Here is a 17,024-nt window from a genome sequence, read left to right as displayed (position 1 = left end):
AGCTGTAGAGCGATGCAATCTCAAAATCAATGCATAGAGGAAATTACTAGCCAAGAGTGATCTATTTCATTTAAACACAAATTACTTGAAAGCCTGTTGCTGGGTAACGGTTTTCAGGTGAAGAACAGGAATTGATTCTCAGATTATATCCACTGTACATCAAGACTAGGAAAGATGGAAAAGAGCAAAATAGGGACAATTCCTTTCAGATGCAAAACTAAGTGAAAAAATGGCAAATGAAATTGTCAGTTGAAGAAAAGTAAATTGTTTCCGTGGAATGGACCTGTGTCATTGCTCTAATGTAATTTAATTCTGAAGTAATTATGATGAATATGATGCTGCAAATATTTCAAAGCATCTGCAAAGTCTATCTCTTTTTCTCTGATTGCTGCTGAACAGTTAACACAGCACAGTCCAAATTCAGCAATGAGCTTGAGAAGCTGTCACTCACCACACATTCTCCACGAACACAAATGCTGTAGGGATCTTTATATGAACAGCGAGTCCCATCATGTGCCAATTGTTTCATATAAGCAACATCTCCCGTTTCTTTGGACTGGCAGTACAGGTGGCATCTCTTATTAGCTGCATAGCAGGAAAACAGACGTAACTGCATAAGTTAAAAGCAATTCAGATGAGTTTCAGAAAAACATCTCACTAAAGGCATAAAGAGAATATTACAGAGATAGAATGGACCTTATGCACACACCTAGGGGGGAAAAAGCAACTAATTTGCTGTTGTGTTAATTTTGGGCCTATCAGTATCACAGATACTCTCACAGAAATCAGACTGCTTCCAAAGAAGCTCCTAGAACTGGGTTCCCCACTATTCTTCAAGTAGCCTTCAGTTTGATTCTGTTGCAGCAGTGCAGAGTTTAGGAAATTACATCACATGAAAGAATAGAAGATTTGGATTTCAAATTCCTTTAGTCTTTTTGGAAAATGCCAGCTGAACAAATATTTCTTTATCACTACTTGAATCTGATCCCCCAGCCACGCATATGAAGAGTTTCAAAGGAGATGCCTGAGGAAAAAATACTAGCAACTCAAAGCAGCTCTGAAATCCCTTTCAGCAAGCAATGAATCTTTATGCTTGAAGCTGTCCTTTTTACTCAAGATGACTGCTGGATTATATTAATGTTAAGAGTGAAGAGTCAGGCTCAGGTAGATGGATTTATCTAAGAATGGGAAAATACTTAGGACTTCTCAAGTAGAACACTAATTAGAATGCTATTACAACTTCCAGTGCAATTTCCTAGCAGCAGTCCTCATTGACCATTAACATTTTGCACTCATATAGATGAACAGCTGTACAGGAGAGACCAAGAAGAGTCCTTCATGATCTGAGCAGCAGCTTTCCACATTTGGCACCAACAGCAGAGCCAGAGCTTCACAGTGTGCTGCATTAATTGCTATGGCACCCACCAGCTATTCCATCAGGAGCTCAGAGCCTCTATGCCTCTTGCTACATCCTGTTCTCACTAGGAAGAGGATGAAAGTCAGAGGAAAACAGCTGGGCAAGGGTTGTTGAAGTTACAACTGTCTCACACTGCAGCTATTCCTTTACCCTGGACCATCCTCTTTTCCTGCTTTTTAGTCATACCTACTACACTTTTCTTACGCTGTAGTCTCTACGTGGCAAAAGAAACAAGACCCCCCCCATACGATCTGTAAGATTCCAGCACTGACTTGTAGTAAACACAAATAACAGGACTTACAGTCAGGGTGTTCATATGGCAGCCAGTGGTGTTTGCTGTTCTGATACTCAAAGTGGGAATTGCGTTGCTGACATTGCTGCGCTCTGAAGTCCTCAAAGTGCTTCGGACACTCTTCCGTATTACACAGTTGAAACTCAAAATTGACACCAACACAATCTTCACCTCCATTAATCGGCCTGGGAGAAGAAAACATCTGTGAGATTATAAAACCCTCAAGGCTTTGGGTCTACAATTTTGTTATCAGTCTTAAGTGGAATTTCACACTTGATTCTAAAGAGACAATTTCACAAAAAAGGAGTGTGAACTGACAGAACTGGAAACAAAGCAGTTACCTTGCACAGATATGCACTTGCAATGTAACCTCCATGCTTACTCAAACATCCCAAAGGCATATACTGACATGCAGAAACAATACATATACACATCTATGCTGTCAATAGTTGATTTACAACTGGAGACTATCTAATAGTTCATCCCAAAGCTTGTTGAGCTTGCACTCTATGTTCTCTTCACTCTCTTACACATCAGTTAAATTTTTCATAGGATGGTTTTCCACAGGCTTTCCTCTGGAAATTACTGGATTCACTAAAAATGATTCTGGCTCCTTGCAAAAGGTGATGTTTCAAGGGGCTTGAACACAACGTGAATTTTAGGAGATTCCATCTCAAAACACAAATGCCATTTCAGCAGACACCTACAATGATTACCAGTTGACTGGAACTACCACCAAGGCAGAAGACCTACATTGGATTGTTGCACTGGCGCGTTCGGAAGCGAACTCCAGTTCCACAGGTTCGTGAGCAGGAGCCAAATTTTGTCCAGGGTCCCCAGTTGCCATCCTGCTTCAGCTGGTTAGCATTCTTCCACATGCAGTGACCTTTGTAGCACCACTGAGAGAAAACAGGCATGGAAAGCAGGAGAGCAGAAACAAAGTCAAACCAAAGATAATCACAGTAAATTTAAAAGTGCACAGAGGTGAGCTCGTGGAGCAAAGAGGGTCTTCATACTCTAGGCCCAGGAGTGCCCAATCCCTCTCTTTCATGGCTGTGTGTTCCATGGATAAACGACAGTGCCACATCTGAGCGTGCATCCTTCTATGGGCAGAAACACGAACATCAACACGTTCTTTTGACTTCATTTAAGTCATCCTTTGTCTCATATGAATCCTAATTCCTACCATGTTTTAAAGGAATTTTTATGTTCTGACTACTGTATCACAGAATAAGATCCTTGCTGAAGATCAGTAGCTTTTTTTTCTTTTTTTCCTCATACTCAAACATTATATTCACGCAAACAAGATGCAACAGCAGGCTAGTCACTAGTCAACAAGTTTTTTGGCTACTGGTTAGGGCATTTCCAGACATCATAAGTGGCTCTCCTGTAGCTGAAAATACATGGAATTTGTTAAATAAACATTTGCTTGAGTATAATTGTATGATCAAAAATGAATTAGCAGGAGAACATTCTCTAATGTTAAAAGACAAAATTAAAGAGCTAATCCTAAGCCTGTACAAACATTTAGCCACAGGATGTCTGGACCACAAGTACTAAGAAGAGTTTGGGGCTATGTACTCCCATCCTACAGTGATTCTGTCATCTGCTACCACGGATTCTTAATGACACTTTAAGGACACTTTGCAGAAGAGAGAATAATATTAAAAATAATAATAATTAAAAAAAAAAACATAACAAAAAGGCTACAGAGGAAAATGTGAGTGCCCTACACCTCACCTATGATTTTAACACCCTTACCTTCCAAAATACAACCTATGTAACAGCCAGCTTTGTACATTTCAAAGAAGACAAAGTGGGAAATCACAGCTCCCACTTTTTCCTTTCTTTGGTGCCAACTGGGGGGATGCTGTGCAATTGTCTATTTTCCTGTGTGCTTTTCAACCCAAATTAATGCAACTGCTTGTGTGTGTTTCTTTTTAATACATAGTTGGAAATGCAATACTTACTTTTCCAGGGGCACATTCTGTCCCATCGAGTGGAGGTCCTTTCTTAGTCTTACAGAAATACGGGTTATCTGGATGGCTACACCACAACTGCTTGCACGGATCAAAGGTTCGGAACTGAAATATAGGACATTTATGAGATGAAAAACAACATTAGATTACTGATACCTTTTGGGTAAGGATTCAAACCAATCTAATCTATGCTAATCTAGCATAGCCACCAACAAGTCAAATATCTTTGGAAAGAAAATGGCAATGATTACTCCCCACATCCTCTGGTGCTGAAGGAAGGAGGAGATGCCCAGAAGTGGGAGGAAAATTAGTTTTCTCCCTTTCTTTCTTGGGATCACAGGCTTGCTGCCACAAGTCTGTGTCATGTAGACCACGCTGCTGTCCTCTTGACTGCTATACCAAATGACTCAGATGACTGGCTCTGGCTTTCACCCATAAATATCTCTCTCCTTCTTTATTGTATCTGCTTAAACTACTCCATTAACTGATGTTTAATTGTGAGAAAATACATTGCAACTATTAAATAAGGCCAAACACCAACTTGCTGAAATGAATGTTTGTGTTTGCAATGACTGCCTTGGACATACCGCTGTGCACATTTTATAGCCAACACCAAAATCAAAGCGGCACTGTTCATCCATGGAATAATTGATGCCTGGCAGTTCAGGGAGCTTCGGCCAATCATGTTCAAAAGGATCGTCAAGAAGACAGTCATAAGAGCTGTGGAAAGATGCACAGAAAAGATAGTGAGAAAATGTAGTAATTGGTTTTTTTTTATCAATACAATCAAACTCTTTATTCTGAGATGTCAATATTGTGACAATATTCATTTTCTCAAACCTGTTATTGTTATCTGAAGCACTAACAGCCCCTTCTCTAGAATACTGCTCAGTGAAATGTGACTGAGCACTGGATGAGAAGATCCTACAGAATCCCTGTATTTGCTGGATACTGAGGAGAAGCATCTCCCGCCCTTCCCTGATCTAATGGTACGTGTAGAATTTGCACTTTGTTTTCCCATCACCAGAGACAGAAAACAAGCACTTCTCAATTCTCAGTTCCAAAAGGCAACATTTCAATGTGCTTCAAACTGTAACTGTGAATCCTATATAATCCCAGTATAAGGATTATACACCTTCTGTAGTCAGAGTGAGCCTTTCCACTGACTTTACGGGGCTTTAAAATAGAACAGTAGTCTGAGAACAGGCCCTCTTACCTGAAATCTACAGCATACACAGGGACAAAAAACAGGTTATGCAAAGGGCAAGAATAAGGCCTGCTTTTTACCCATTCCTATTAAACTTTTGGTGGGCTGCTCTTCCTGCACAAGGATAAAAATCCATTTTAATCTCAAAGGTCTTGATGTAAAATTTCATGCTTCAGGTTACTGATGGGATTCCTCATTGGAATCCATGCCATAGTGGGTCAATTTAAGTTTTCACTCAGTTCTGACTTGCAAAACCAGTTATTCGCAATAAAGGAGTAAGAACTGGATGAGAAAGCATTTACATGGGAGACCATGCACATAAATACAGGGAGACATCACTCCTATGCTCTCTGTTTCCCTTTTCTCCCTAATTCAGTGACATTCATGTTGCATTTTCTCTCTTCCACAAATTTTACTAGTTCTTCTCAGCTTAGGGCTTCATCTTCCCAGTTTCACAAAAGCACTTGTACAGAAATAAAAAATGTAGGAAAAACACCAACTTCCTTAAATAAAGTCTTCCAGACAGACACCCGGTACCATTCCCAGAAGATGCAATGAGTGTTGTGTAAAACTGTAGGTGAGGATGCACTGTTCCTGATTTTGCTTTTCTAATATAGATGCATGGCAACAAAGGTGATCAGAAAACTGTATTACTGGAGAGAGCCAGAAATGGAGGTTCCTCTTCCTCACTGCTGCTGCAGTGATGGACAGGGAAGCCTACTGGAATTCCTCTGTATATCTGTTTGGAAGGAGAGCAGCCTACACAAGAGGATCCCATTCCTTCCTATCTGTGAAGCCTCAGTACCACTGCGTTTATAAAAGAGACTTCCACAGACAAGGGTTCAATTTATGACACTTGAGGATTGTTTCTCTTCTTTGCTCTCTGATGGAGGGCAGCCCATTGGCCCCACATCTCAGGGAACTGCAAAAACTTCTGTTTCCTTAAGTAAAACCACCATCAATGAGTGCTAATAAGTTCTTACTGTATATATCTTTTGAGTTCTTGGCCACTGCATCTGGACCAGTGGTAACGATGAAAGGCAGCCTGCACCAAGGGAGCCATAACACTCCCCATTGCTGTCTCATCCCCACATCTGTTCCCTTGCCCATCATGCTCCATTCCCAGCCTGAAACAAAGAATTGGTATCAGAGCTTCAGCAGTTTCTACTTTTCAACTGGTAGAACAGCTGTAAAGAAAACAGTTTCTCATGCAAATGTAGTCATTCAAGATGAAATTGTTCTCTGCATGCTACAGATATCACCTGCTTTTCAAATAGAACTTTGATGTCAAAATATAAGGACTCTAAATACTCTAGAAACTAACTAATTAGATGATGATTTCTACATTGGATAACAGAAAACGGCAGTTCTGCTTACCACTGAGCATCTCATTCAGACATTTAATTATTCATGACAGTACACTCATTTATCAAAAGCACCTACTTATACATCGAGCTACCACGGTTGTAATGCTGTGCATCCAAAGAGCTAACTAAGTTAGCATAGTAAACTTCCAAAAGTGTGCATCTGGTGCAGTTTGTCGGGCAAGTGACATGGTCACCTCACATTTGGCTAAACTCCTCCTACATTACTCTGGACAAAAACAACAACAGAGCCCACTGAGCTGAACAAGAAGCCTGCACTACTTAGAGACAACATTAATTCACCCAGCAGTTGACAGAGATCTTTCCCTGAATCAATTATTCTCAGCCTAACATTTTATCACTCCTTAACAGGTATCAAATTAACAAATCAGCACTTTCAGTCAATGAGAAGAAAGAATTTTAAGGATGCTTGGTAAGCTACCGTCTCCACTGCTTGGACTTTCCAGGTTTCTTTCTTAATTATCTCACCATCACCCTAAAGAAAATGGGTTCCTGCTCTCTCTTTCCTTTGTCTTCTTCCCTCGCTTACTTATTCATTGCTAAAACCACCGATGTGTTCCATGATGATAATATTATTTGGATGGCTGTCATGTAGCCATTAAAATTAAATCACTTTAAGTAAAAAGGAGATGCAGCACCATATTGTTAATCTAATTTTATGTTAGACTTACACGTGACCAGTTTCATGAGCAACAACAAAAGCTGATGAAAACCCATCCTCATGGTTGAGAGTACAGCTTCGGACCGGGTGACACATGCCAGTAACAGGAGCATATCCTATTGAGAGAAATCATGTCTGACTGCTTTACCCATTACATTTCACAGAATCATAGAATGGCTTGGGTTGGAAGAGAAATTAAATCCCACTCAGTTCCAACACGCAGCTGGTTACTATCCACCAGATCAGGCTGCCCAGGGTCCCATCCAACCTGGCCTTAAGCATCTCCAGGGATGGGGCATCTGTAGCTTTTCTGGACAGCCTGTTCCACTTGACACCCCAATAAATTTACTACCAGAGAAGAACCAAGGATTCTCTTCCTCTGACTGTCAATTTCTCCTGTCTTTGCAATTCCTGTCAGTGTTAATGGCTCTGACAAACTTGGTTTGATTCTGCATACATCTAGATTACTTCAGGCACTTACACTCATAAAAAAAAATGCAGAAGATTCCCATTCAATTAAAAGAGTTTTTTTCATTCCTTTGTATGTATTTATATTAATACCATCATGTAATTACTGCTTAGTAAATATTACATGCCTTGTCATCAGCAAAAGCCAAAATCTGAAGGTAGGGAGACCGCCTAAGATCTCATTCTGGAATGCAAGTCCAGACATGAATGAGGACTCAGGACTCTTGCCTAACCCTGAAAGATGAAGGAACTGACATAGACATCTACAAAATCTCTAGCCAGATGGTCAGAACATGGCACATTTTTCAAAAAGCTATGTGAAGAAGCAGACTCATGCCTCAGTAAAAGCTCACCAGCATAAAATCTGAAAAGCCTTCTTAATAAAGGGTATTTCTGACTAAAAGCAGGTCTCTCTTACCTTCTACTAAGCAAAAATTGGTAAATTCTGCACATTAGACCTGAATGATACCATGCTAAACCATGTATCATACTGCTTTTCCATGACTAGATAATGAATGGGGGCCTATTGTTCCAAGAGAAGTTGCAGAATTTGTATCAAAGGCAAAGAAACTGGGCATCGCACTAGAAGAGACTATGAAGGCTGACAGAGAGAATGAAGCCAAAGAACCATTTGCAGAGCAGCACCGGAGCTGGGCATGTGGCTCAAGTACCAGGAGGAGCTAGAGGATTTTATCTTTCTAGCAATAGATATAGAGAACATTCAGAGGGGAAACAGTGTGTTTGAGGAAACTGAGACACGGAAGACAGAGGACATTTCTGACTGTATAGTGTTAGATTTTTTGCAGTGAAGGCCATCACATTTAGTTGGACAGCTTTGTTTCAGAAACTGCTCTGTTTTCTAGTCCTTTTTTTCCACCTGCAAGCAGAAAAAAGAAGCACACAAACCCACAATGTTTCTGCTAAGAGGAGCCCTTAGTCCTACCACAGACCACAGCATACAAGATGAGTGCTAGTTTGGTCTGGGTAAATGATTATAGGGTGCATATTCTGAATGCAACTCCATGAGAACCAAAGAAATAAAAAACGGAACTAGTTTGCAATGCTGCACAGAGCAGTAACACTTCAGAAGTCTCACCCAGACTCCCATTTTTCGGCACTGACATAAATCATGCTTTGTGAATTTACTTTCAATTATCATTAATTCCTTGAGTGAAAAGGACTAATGCATCTATCAAACGAGGTAAAAAGCTAGTTATAAGAAAAAATCTACTGTGAGTGATGCAGTAAAATAAAAACAAAGTGGAATGCAAAGTACACTGAGAATTCCTCATGTGCCCTGCATGCACATGCAAAAATATATTTGTCTGAAGAAGGCAACAGTTATTTACATACTATAAGGTAAAATTTAATCTGTTGCAGTTAGATATAAGTGGCAAGGTCTACCTGGTTTTTAAAAAAGCATGTAGAATGAAATAGAGTGAGTACTTTCTCTTCACAGTGTACTAGCAAGTACATGCTTAGACTGTCCATATGGGCCTTTTCTAAACCCAGAATAGGAAACTGAAAGTTATGAGTGTATACGCTTTCCTGAACAGAATCAGGTTTCAATCTATCTTCAAAATTGAACACTTCAGGTATTTTCTGAATCAATGCCTACATTCCTTAATCTCTCTGGGCCACACAACAATGCAATTTTCATTTTTTTTCTCCTTTTCTGTCAGGCACTAGACACACACAGACAAAAACCCCAAAGTCCCGATACTTTGGCTTCAGGTCAGCTGCATTACCTTGCATACCAGCAGGCCCAAAATCTTGCCTAGTCAAGAAGATGGCATGATCATGGTGCTCAGAGTGATTGGGGTCTGACTTCTGCTGCTGGTACGCCCAGCGGCAAACATTCTCCAGGCTTCTCGAGGGATTCCCCCTTTCAATCAAGCTAATGGACTGAAAAAGCAATATATTAGAACCAGGATCTTCTAAAGGTAAGAAATTCAGTCAAGTTTTGATTTTCTTGAAGAACCAGCCATGTTCCTGTTTTTCCTTCCCGATTTGACTATCAGTCTAAGTCATAGTAATCCTCTTTGATATGAGAAAAGAAAATGAATACACTGGACATTGACTGATCCATTAAAGAGGACTGATACTCTCTCCTAGCTTTCTTGTCCTAGATCCCCAGGCAGAGACAAGGAAATGTACAAGAGTTGCCAAATCAGAGTGCTACTGCTTATATCAATATACTTGTATGTAACAGTGAATGTACATACGTTATAGCACATATTTAGGATTTTTTTAAAAGACAGTGTAACGAGCATTTATATTCTCTATTAAAATGGTGACAAATAATGGCCCTTCTGTGCAACATTCCTGAATAATATCTAGATAAAGCCTGTAATATGCAGGATAAATGTCAGAAGACAATGTGACTCAGTTTAATTAAATGAGAGTGGAGTGACAACACACAGCCTGTGTGGAGGAAGTGAATAACATAAACACAGAGTACAATGCCTCAACTGGTATAAAACACCATAGCACCAGTAAATCTGTACTGATTAATACAGATTAGCCATCTGTTTTTTGAGACTTTCACTACACAGTATGTCTACAACCTCAATGCTTCAAAAGGAAGTGACCAAATTTAATTACAAGGCAAACATCAAAGCAGGCTCAAATTCAGTGCATGAGTTAGATGGAAGGGACATGATCTTTATCAAACCTCAAACAGCACTTAGAACATTCTCATCCTGAACAACGTAACAAGTATTTGTTTCAAAGCTCTGTGAATGTATTTTACCAACAATCAACATGTTGGCACAAGCAAGTCTAAGGCAGAAAGTGGAGGAGTATGCTGTGACTCAGTAAAAGGAGTGTACAGCACAACCAGAAAAGGAGATAGTTACCATAGAAGACTGCGTGGAGACAGGGCAGCAGCAAGCTGTGTTGATCAGTCAAGTTGATTGCCACCACTAAAGTCATTTTCTTCCCTGAGGACTCACGAGGGCAAAAAGTCAGGCTGCAAGCCCAAGCCCCTGGAGTGAGACTGCAGTGGGCTGACGTGCCCCCCACATCCTCTCAGCCTATCCCTCAGCAGCATCAGCAGGATAGGGGCAGAACTAATCACTTCTGTCTCTTGAAGCAAGAGTCCTCACAGGTACTGCACCAATCACTGCAATCTTGCATTTAAGCACAGATAGTTGGTGACATTAAGAAAATACACTGGAAAAGGAGCTTTCCAGTGGAATGAATCCATCTGATATGACAAAAATATTTGATTGCTGCAGTCTTCCAGCTTCTTAGTGATAAATAAAGTGCAAAGTGACAGTGCAGCCCGTTCTACACCACTCTTCACAAAAAGGGACAGTGATGGCTCATTGCAGGAATGCGAGCACAAGCACATTTAGCATGTGTTGAAAAAGGAGGCAGCTCCCTGGAATTTACACTTTGGTAGACTTCTGCTTCCACAGCTGCTCATGTAGTTCCTATGGACTATGATTACAAAGACTACGAATGCAAAGAACTGGTTTGGAGGCTTGCTTACCTTTGCATACCCCAGCATGATCATTCGGACCAGCACAACATTTATGTGAACACCCAAGGATTCATCATGGTAAATTTCATTCACCTGAGAAAATAGAAAGGAAAACTTAAAAAGAAAAAGACATGGATGATACAAAGGGAACTTCCAAGGCCATGTATCTGTTATTTCAAGAGCTTCAACCACTATTTTTCTCAGAGGAGGATTCAAGTCTCAAATCACTTCCATGCAGTGAGAAATGTAGACTATACTTCCTGTCATCACGTACTCCCTCACTGAGAACTTTCTGAAGCACATTTCAAGACTCCTCTCAAATTTAATGGCCTTTGGATCAGAGCCAACGTAAAAATTGTTTGGAGAAAGAAAGACTACAAACCCAGCAAATACTTGTCTAAATGCTTAATTTCACTTGTTTGATAAACATGATGAGGAAAATGAAGTTATTCCTGAAAGCAAGGCTATTGCAGTATGGTCACATTCACTGAGGGATTTAAAAGCATTTAAGAGTTTGCATTAACAACAGATAAAACCATCACCATTCAGCCCACATGGCCACTTCTGCTCTGCCATCTGGCCACTCTAACTGTGGATGAACTCCAGATCCTGTTCCTATTTGCTTCGTCAACCATTTGTCTCAATTCAATCATTTTAAACACATGGGATGAATATTTTAGTGGGGAGAGGGAGCACATATTTTTCATTTTGTAAAAGATTCTTCTGCCAGTAGCTTTCGCTCAAGGAAATATGCCATTAAGTTCAGCATAGGTCTGTCCTCAGAAAATACTTGAGGATTTGACTTAAGGCCATTTCTGCATTTTGAAGCTCTAGGTTGGGAAGGCAGAGTATTCAGACAACGACACGATCAATGCGACTCCATTTCTGCACACATGTAAGCATGTGTTTAGCTTTAAAGATCTGAATAATAGTCCTGATTCTAGATCAATCTTAAAATTAATGGGCAAAGTCTTTCCAAATCCCAGAAATGCTTTGGATGTTCTCATCTAAAAGTTTTAAAGTCAACAGCATTGCCAGAGACATAAACTCAAGTATACCTCACAGAGTAATGATATCTCCAAATACACTCAATTTCTGCAAGTCAACACATTCCATTTTAAAAGTTCACCAACTGCATGAAAGCATGTAACATTTACAGGATCTGGAAAGACTTACTACGCACATTAAAAACAACTGCTAGCCAGAGAAAACACCCATACACAAGACATCCTCATGAGACATCAAAACTCTCATCTTCAAGGGCTGTAGAAAACACACAGGAAAAACTAAAATCTCACAAAGAGCCCTGACAAAAGAGTGCATGAAATAAGGTTTGCAGAGGTCTCCAGTGAGGTCTATGCACAACGTTTAAAGACAGAATTTTTATTTCAGTGTTTTTAGTTTGATTTCCAAATGAAATAAAGATCAGATACTTGCTCCTTCTGTCAGTGCTAGTGTCCCAGTACATTTGGGGCCTGTTGATTGCTTTCCAGCAACACTTGCAAAACTATAAAGACCTTGAAGAAATCAAGTATGTAGAAGATTTGAGGAAAGTAAGCAGTTTACTGGAAATAACAATGTTACTACTGCTCCCATGCAAGCAAAAACTGAATATTCTCCACTACACATAGGAAAGGAAGCTCAGAGTATGCACACAGAAGCTCTTCAATACTCCCATAATGAGAACAGCTTATATCCCATTAGAGAGCACAGCCATAGGACAGACATCCAGAGGTAACGTAGCAGTTCCACTGTTCACCAAACAGCTGAAATTTTTCACTGTTGTTTTAGTTTTGAATAATTTATTTCAGAAGCAACAAATGCTGCTGCTCTGATCTTTAAAGTCAAATTAGTACAAAAGTAACCGCATAATTCTAAATAGAGTATTAGTGGAATTTAAGTTTTAAAAAAATCATGTAGATGACAGGTCAGAAATTGTTCCTCTTGAGGACCTTCTTTGTGCCTGGTAAGGTGAGAAATGTCCTTTCACCAGAGTATGAATTAGGGAGCTAAAACATCTGCAGCTCATCAATGAAGCTACTTATTCCCATCAAAATAGAATAAATATTATATTATGGGTAATCGGTGAAAAGTAAATACCACTGTTTGGAGCAAGGTTGGTATATTTAAGCAATATTTAGAGATCTTTTATTTTTTTTTTACTTAGGCTAAACAAAACTTTCCCCTTCCCCTGAGGCAAAAAAGGTCGTTCTGAGTTGTCCAGTTTGTGGGACCTGGCACAATGATTTCAGTCCATGGTTTTAAAAAATGCAATCCCTTTTAGGACTAACTGAGAACAGACTGTCAGCAGGATAGTTTTACAAGAAATGAGCACGCAGCTTAGACTGCTCGCCTCATGAAGCAATTATTCCAAAGTTCAATTATTCATATTTTCTCCTTAGCAATGCAATAGTATTGCTTCCACCAAAGTTCATCTCAGAAAAACGTTCACAACTTCCCCTGCGCCAAGAAACAACAAGCTTCCCAGAAGTGACCTTCAAAAAGACATAAAGGATCCTGGAACCAACTGAAAGTTTCAAGTCTTCCTCAACACTTTTCTACAACACCTGTTTCTATGGACTGCTTTGGAAGGATGCATTGCAGGATTCCCATGAGGAGCAAGCTCATATATGCTCTCATGACCTAGACACAGGAAATTTTGGAAACCTGTAACCTTGCTAGAAGGCCACAAATCAAAGTAAGTGCTGAAAACTGTCAGTGTAGACTGTAGCGCTTTCAGACTGCTGTAATTGCATCTATGCTGTGGTTATATTGGCAAAACAAATTACATTCCAAGATACTGGTACTGGTACAAAATGCATATATAAATCACACCCCAGGAAGCTTGATTTGTCTAAGCTGAACTTGGGAAACATATCACAGATGTCCAGCTGGCCATACGGATTCTGGTGCAGTATTTAAAAGGAAAAAGTGATTAGGTTGAATTCAATAGTAATATACACAAGAAGTAAATCAGCGCTCTGCTTGGGACAGTGGTGACAAGTGGGAGACTCCACATATGGGACATATCTGTTTACTAAATGGGTAATCATTCAAACAGACAACATAAATGTACCTAGCAGGAAACCCTACAGCTACAGTAAGAAGTACTGGAAAATGGAGATAACTGCAAACCAAGGGATTTCAGGGCCTTTGTGGACACTCACCTCTCTACACATTATGAATGCCAAGGGTGAACCCACATTCCTAAACTGATGTACTTGTAAACTGCAGTGATGAAATCAAAGATGCGAAATCAAATGTGCTCTTAGTAGCTGGCCTTTCAAATTTGAGACAGACAGAAAGCAGAGATGTACAGTTGCTTTTGTGCAGGTACCGTGCAATTCCTATTCATGGTTGCCCACCCTCCCTCCCTTCATGGTGTGCAGGCAGGGGCTACAGGTTAACCCAAAGAAATGTGCTGACGTTTTCCTCTGCTCAGTTACAGTAAGCTCCTCTCTCCTTACACCAAATGTTTCATTTGACTGTCCTTGGATTTGGGGGGCAGTACAGCTTCAAGGACTTTCTGCCTTGATAAAACTACTTACTTTTCCATGTCTGACTTGTGCAGGGGGAAGTGCAGTTTATTGATTAGCAGGAAAGTTGAGTAATTCAGAATCTAATGATGAATAACATCATCCACTGTACTGCTCGCATCACTGGAAATTGAATGGCTTGAAAATACAGCCTTTTATTGATCTATTGACTACGCATAGGTACAAACCACTAGATTAAAAAGCAAGGAGTGAGATGAGCTCTTTATCAAAAGCTAGGGGCAAAATTAAATTAAAACTGACAAACTAATACATAGGAGAAAGTATAGAAATAGCTCTCCCAACCCATAACCTTGACAGACAACAAGATAAGTTACAATCTTTGTCACTATCTACAGAATAGGCTATTTGCTGATAAAGAACATCCCTCAGTACTCACTGTGATCTGGAAATGTGAGAAAATGCCTGCTTTCCACAGAAAACCAGGCTGGAAAATGACAATTCAAAGTTTCAAGTGAGAGAACACAAGTGGTCTCTCCCAACTGAACACACAACCTGTAGTCCAGCTGTCAGCAGTGAGACTGCTGCAGTCACAAGTAGCTTCGCAGTACTGCTGTGCCTCCCAGAACACCACTCAGCAGAGTGAAAAGAACTGGTAGGAATAGTGCTCAGTTTGGGCTTTTTTGGCAACGTTATACACATGTCCTCAAAGTAATTTTTAAAAGCTTTGTATGCTTCTGTGTCTGTCATCTGAATCTGCTTTTTTTGCAATATGGGTTTTTTTTCCCTCATTTCCTGTTTCCACTGCATGTTTTTTAAGTCTTGTAACAACTATTACGTTATTAAAATCTTGACAGGAAAGCCTTGTTGTTATAAAATACCATTAAATCTAAAAAAAAAAGTAGCAATCTTCACTGTAATTGACCTATAGCTCCTGAAGGATGAGGTCTTTCACCTTGCACTGGTACTGTATGGGGAAGTACTCCCAGTAGATGGAGCCATTGACGTTTAAGAAAACACACAACTCAACCATGTTTCAGTTCCACTGTTTGCAAAGCTAAATGCTTTTAAGACTAAAAAGCCAATATTCTGAAATCTTCTTCAGTGAAGATTTATTTCGGAAAGAAAAAACAATACAACAGATTTTTTTCATTTCCTGCCAGCAATGCTCTGCATTAATTCATGCAAAGAACAAAGACATGCTTATAACACCTCACATCTGTTAATTCTTCCACAACAACGGTGGCCAACGATCAGAATTAAGGCACAGAGGAGATGACAACTTCTAAATACAACACTCAGTGACTGCTTATTTCAAGATCCCTTATCTGGTAACATAAAGAGAAGACTGCTCAAAAATCATGTTTGTGCTGATGATCAGTGAGGTGTATGACAAAAAGAAAACAATTCCTTGCAAGTCTTGTATCAAGGTTATTTTTTTACTCTCAGGCATAACTTTTAATCTCAAACCTCCTAGATGCAAATATTCTCTTGCTTCCATGTTTGCCCAAACTACCTTAGCTCCTATTTCATGTTATTCAGTAACATCAATGATCTGTGCAGTTTAGCATAGTCACAAGCTACTGCTCAGGGAAAATCTGTAACTGACATTTCTGAAATACTTCTAGCAAAAAAAGTCCAGCAGATCCACATGGAAACATGTTGCAGATTACCTGCTAATTTACGCTGCACTCAGTCACCAGCATTAGCTCTCATTTCCATGTGGAACAGCTCACAGAAGAATGAGCTTCAATGAACCTTTTCTCCTTTATCCATGTTGGTAACATTCAAGCAGGTGATCAGGTTAGAAACAAAGTCAGATATCTCAGTGTGTTTAGGCCCTGCTATGCACTTCTAGTTGAAGTGAATGAGAGACACTAAAATTCATGGTGGTCCTATCCATATTTTAAAAATGCTAAGAGAGATAAAGTTTTGATGGAGATAAAGAGCTGCAGGTATAAAGGTGTAGACATTTCTGGCACTGTCTTTTCCTATCGAGGTGAATCATAAAGCTTCTGTAAACTTCAGCACTAAGCAGCTTTGATAGTCACCTCCTTGAAATGTTTTTTGCACAAGAAATAAAATTAAGCGTGGACATTTTTTTCTCTGCTATATTAATGGACAAAAATGCAGAATTATTATTTAGAAAGGTGACATCCTCAAAGCTGCTGTGCTCAGTGGACAGTGATTGCCAGAACTGGAATTCGGTCTGCAATTTGAGAGTGAACGATGCACAGAAGTACCACTCTAATAGCTAATTTTGGTTTATTCTCAAGAAGAAAAAAATAGAAAGACATAAATACTGACAAGCCCAAACTTGTTTAGAATCCCCCAGTATTACCTGGTATCTTGTGTGCCTATCTTTCTGATCTCAGTTATTTTAATCCAGGGAAACTTCATCTTAAGTTATCTTACTACCAAGTAAGTAACAAACGTCACATGACTAACACAGGAGACACTGTATCTCAAATCTAGGGAAATAGTGCTGAAAACATCAAGCTTTTTTTTAAGTGATTGCTTTAAAAAGTCTATTGGTTACCTCTTGCTGAAAGTGATCATGAATGTTTCACTTTTCTTTTGTTAGCTGAAAATCAAACTTCTTCTAAACTGAATGCAGTGCTTTAAAGAACTCTT

The 17,024-nt window shown here is 39.6% G+C and overlaps 1 protein-coding gene across 5 annotated transcripts in view; it reads right to left on the bottom strand.

Annotated features, from left to right (window-relative positions):
• Nucleotides 1–17,024, bottom strand: part of ADAMTS3 (ADAM metallopeptidase with thrombospondin type 1 motif 3) — a 246,680-nt gene that overhangs the window by 16,345 nt on the left and 213,311 nt on the right. For all 5 annotated transcript variants that reach the window (XM_042811523.1, XM_042811524.1, XM_042811526.1 and 2 more), the window contains 9 exons: nt 10,906–10,989; nt 9,158–9,314; nt 6,952–7,057; nt 5,879–6,022; nt 4,276–4,408; nt 3,680–3,793; nt 2,463–2,608; nt 1,719–1,894; nt 452–585 (listed from right to left, as the gene is read on the bottom strand). In XM_042811523.1, the coding sequence (XP_042667457.1) occupies nt 452–585; nt 1,719–1,894; nt 2,463–2,608; nt 3,680–3,793; nt 4,276–4,408; nt 5,879–6,022; nt 6,952–7,057; nt 9,158–9,314; nt 10,906–10,989 (1,194 nt within the window). The remainder of the gene's footprint in view (nt 1–451; nt 586–1,718; nt 1,895–2,462; nt 2,609–3,679; nt 3,794–4,275; nt 4,409–5,878; nt 6,023–6,951; nt 7,058–9,157; nt 9,315–10,905; nt 10,990–17,024) is intronic.

This window comes from Centrocercus urophasianus, unplaced genomic scaffold (assembly GCF_019232065.1).
Source record: "Centrocercus urophasianus isolate 14NV4802_14NV808 unplaced genomic scaffold, USGS_Curo_1.0 seq_13, whole genome shotgun sequence".
In the NCBI taxonomy this organism is placed as follows: Eukaryota; Metazoa; Chordata; class Aves; order Galliformes; family Phasianidae; genus Centrocercus; species Centrocercus urophasianus.
The sequence above is the reverse complement of the archived record's forward strand: the minus strand, read 5'-3'. Positions and strand labels throughout refer to the sequence as shown.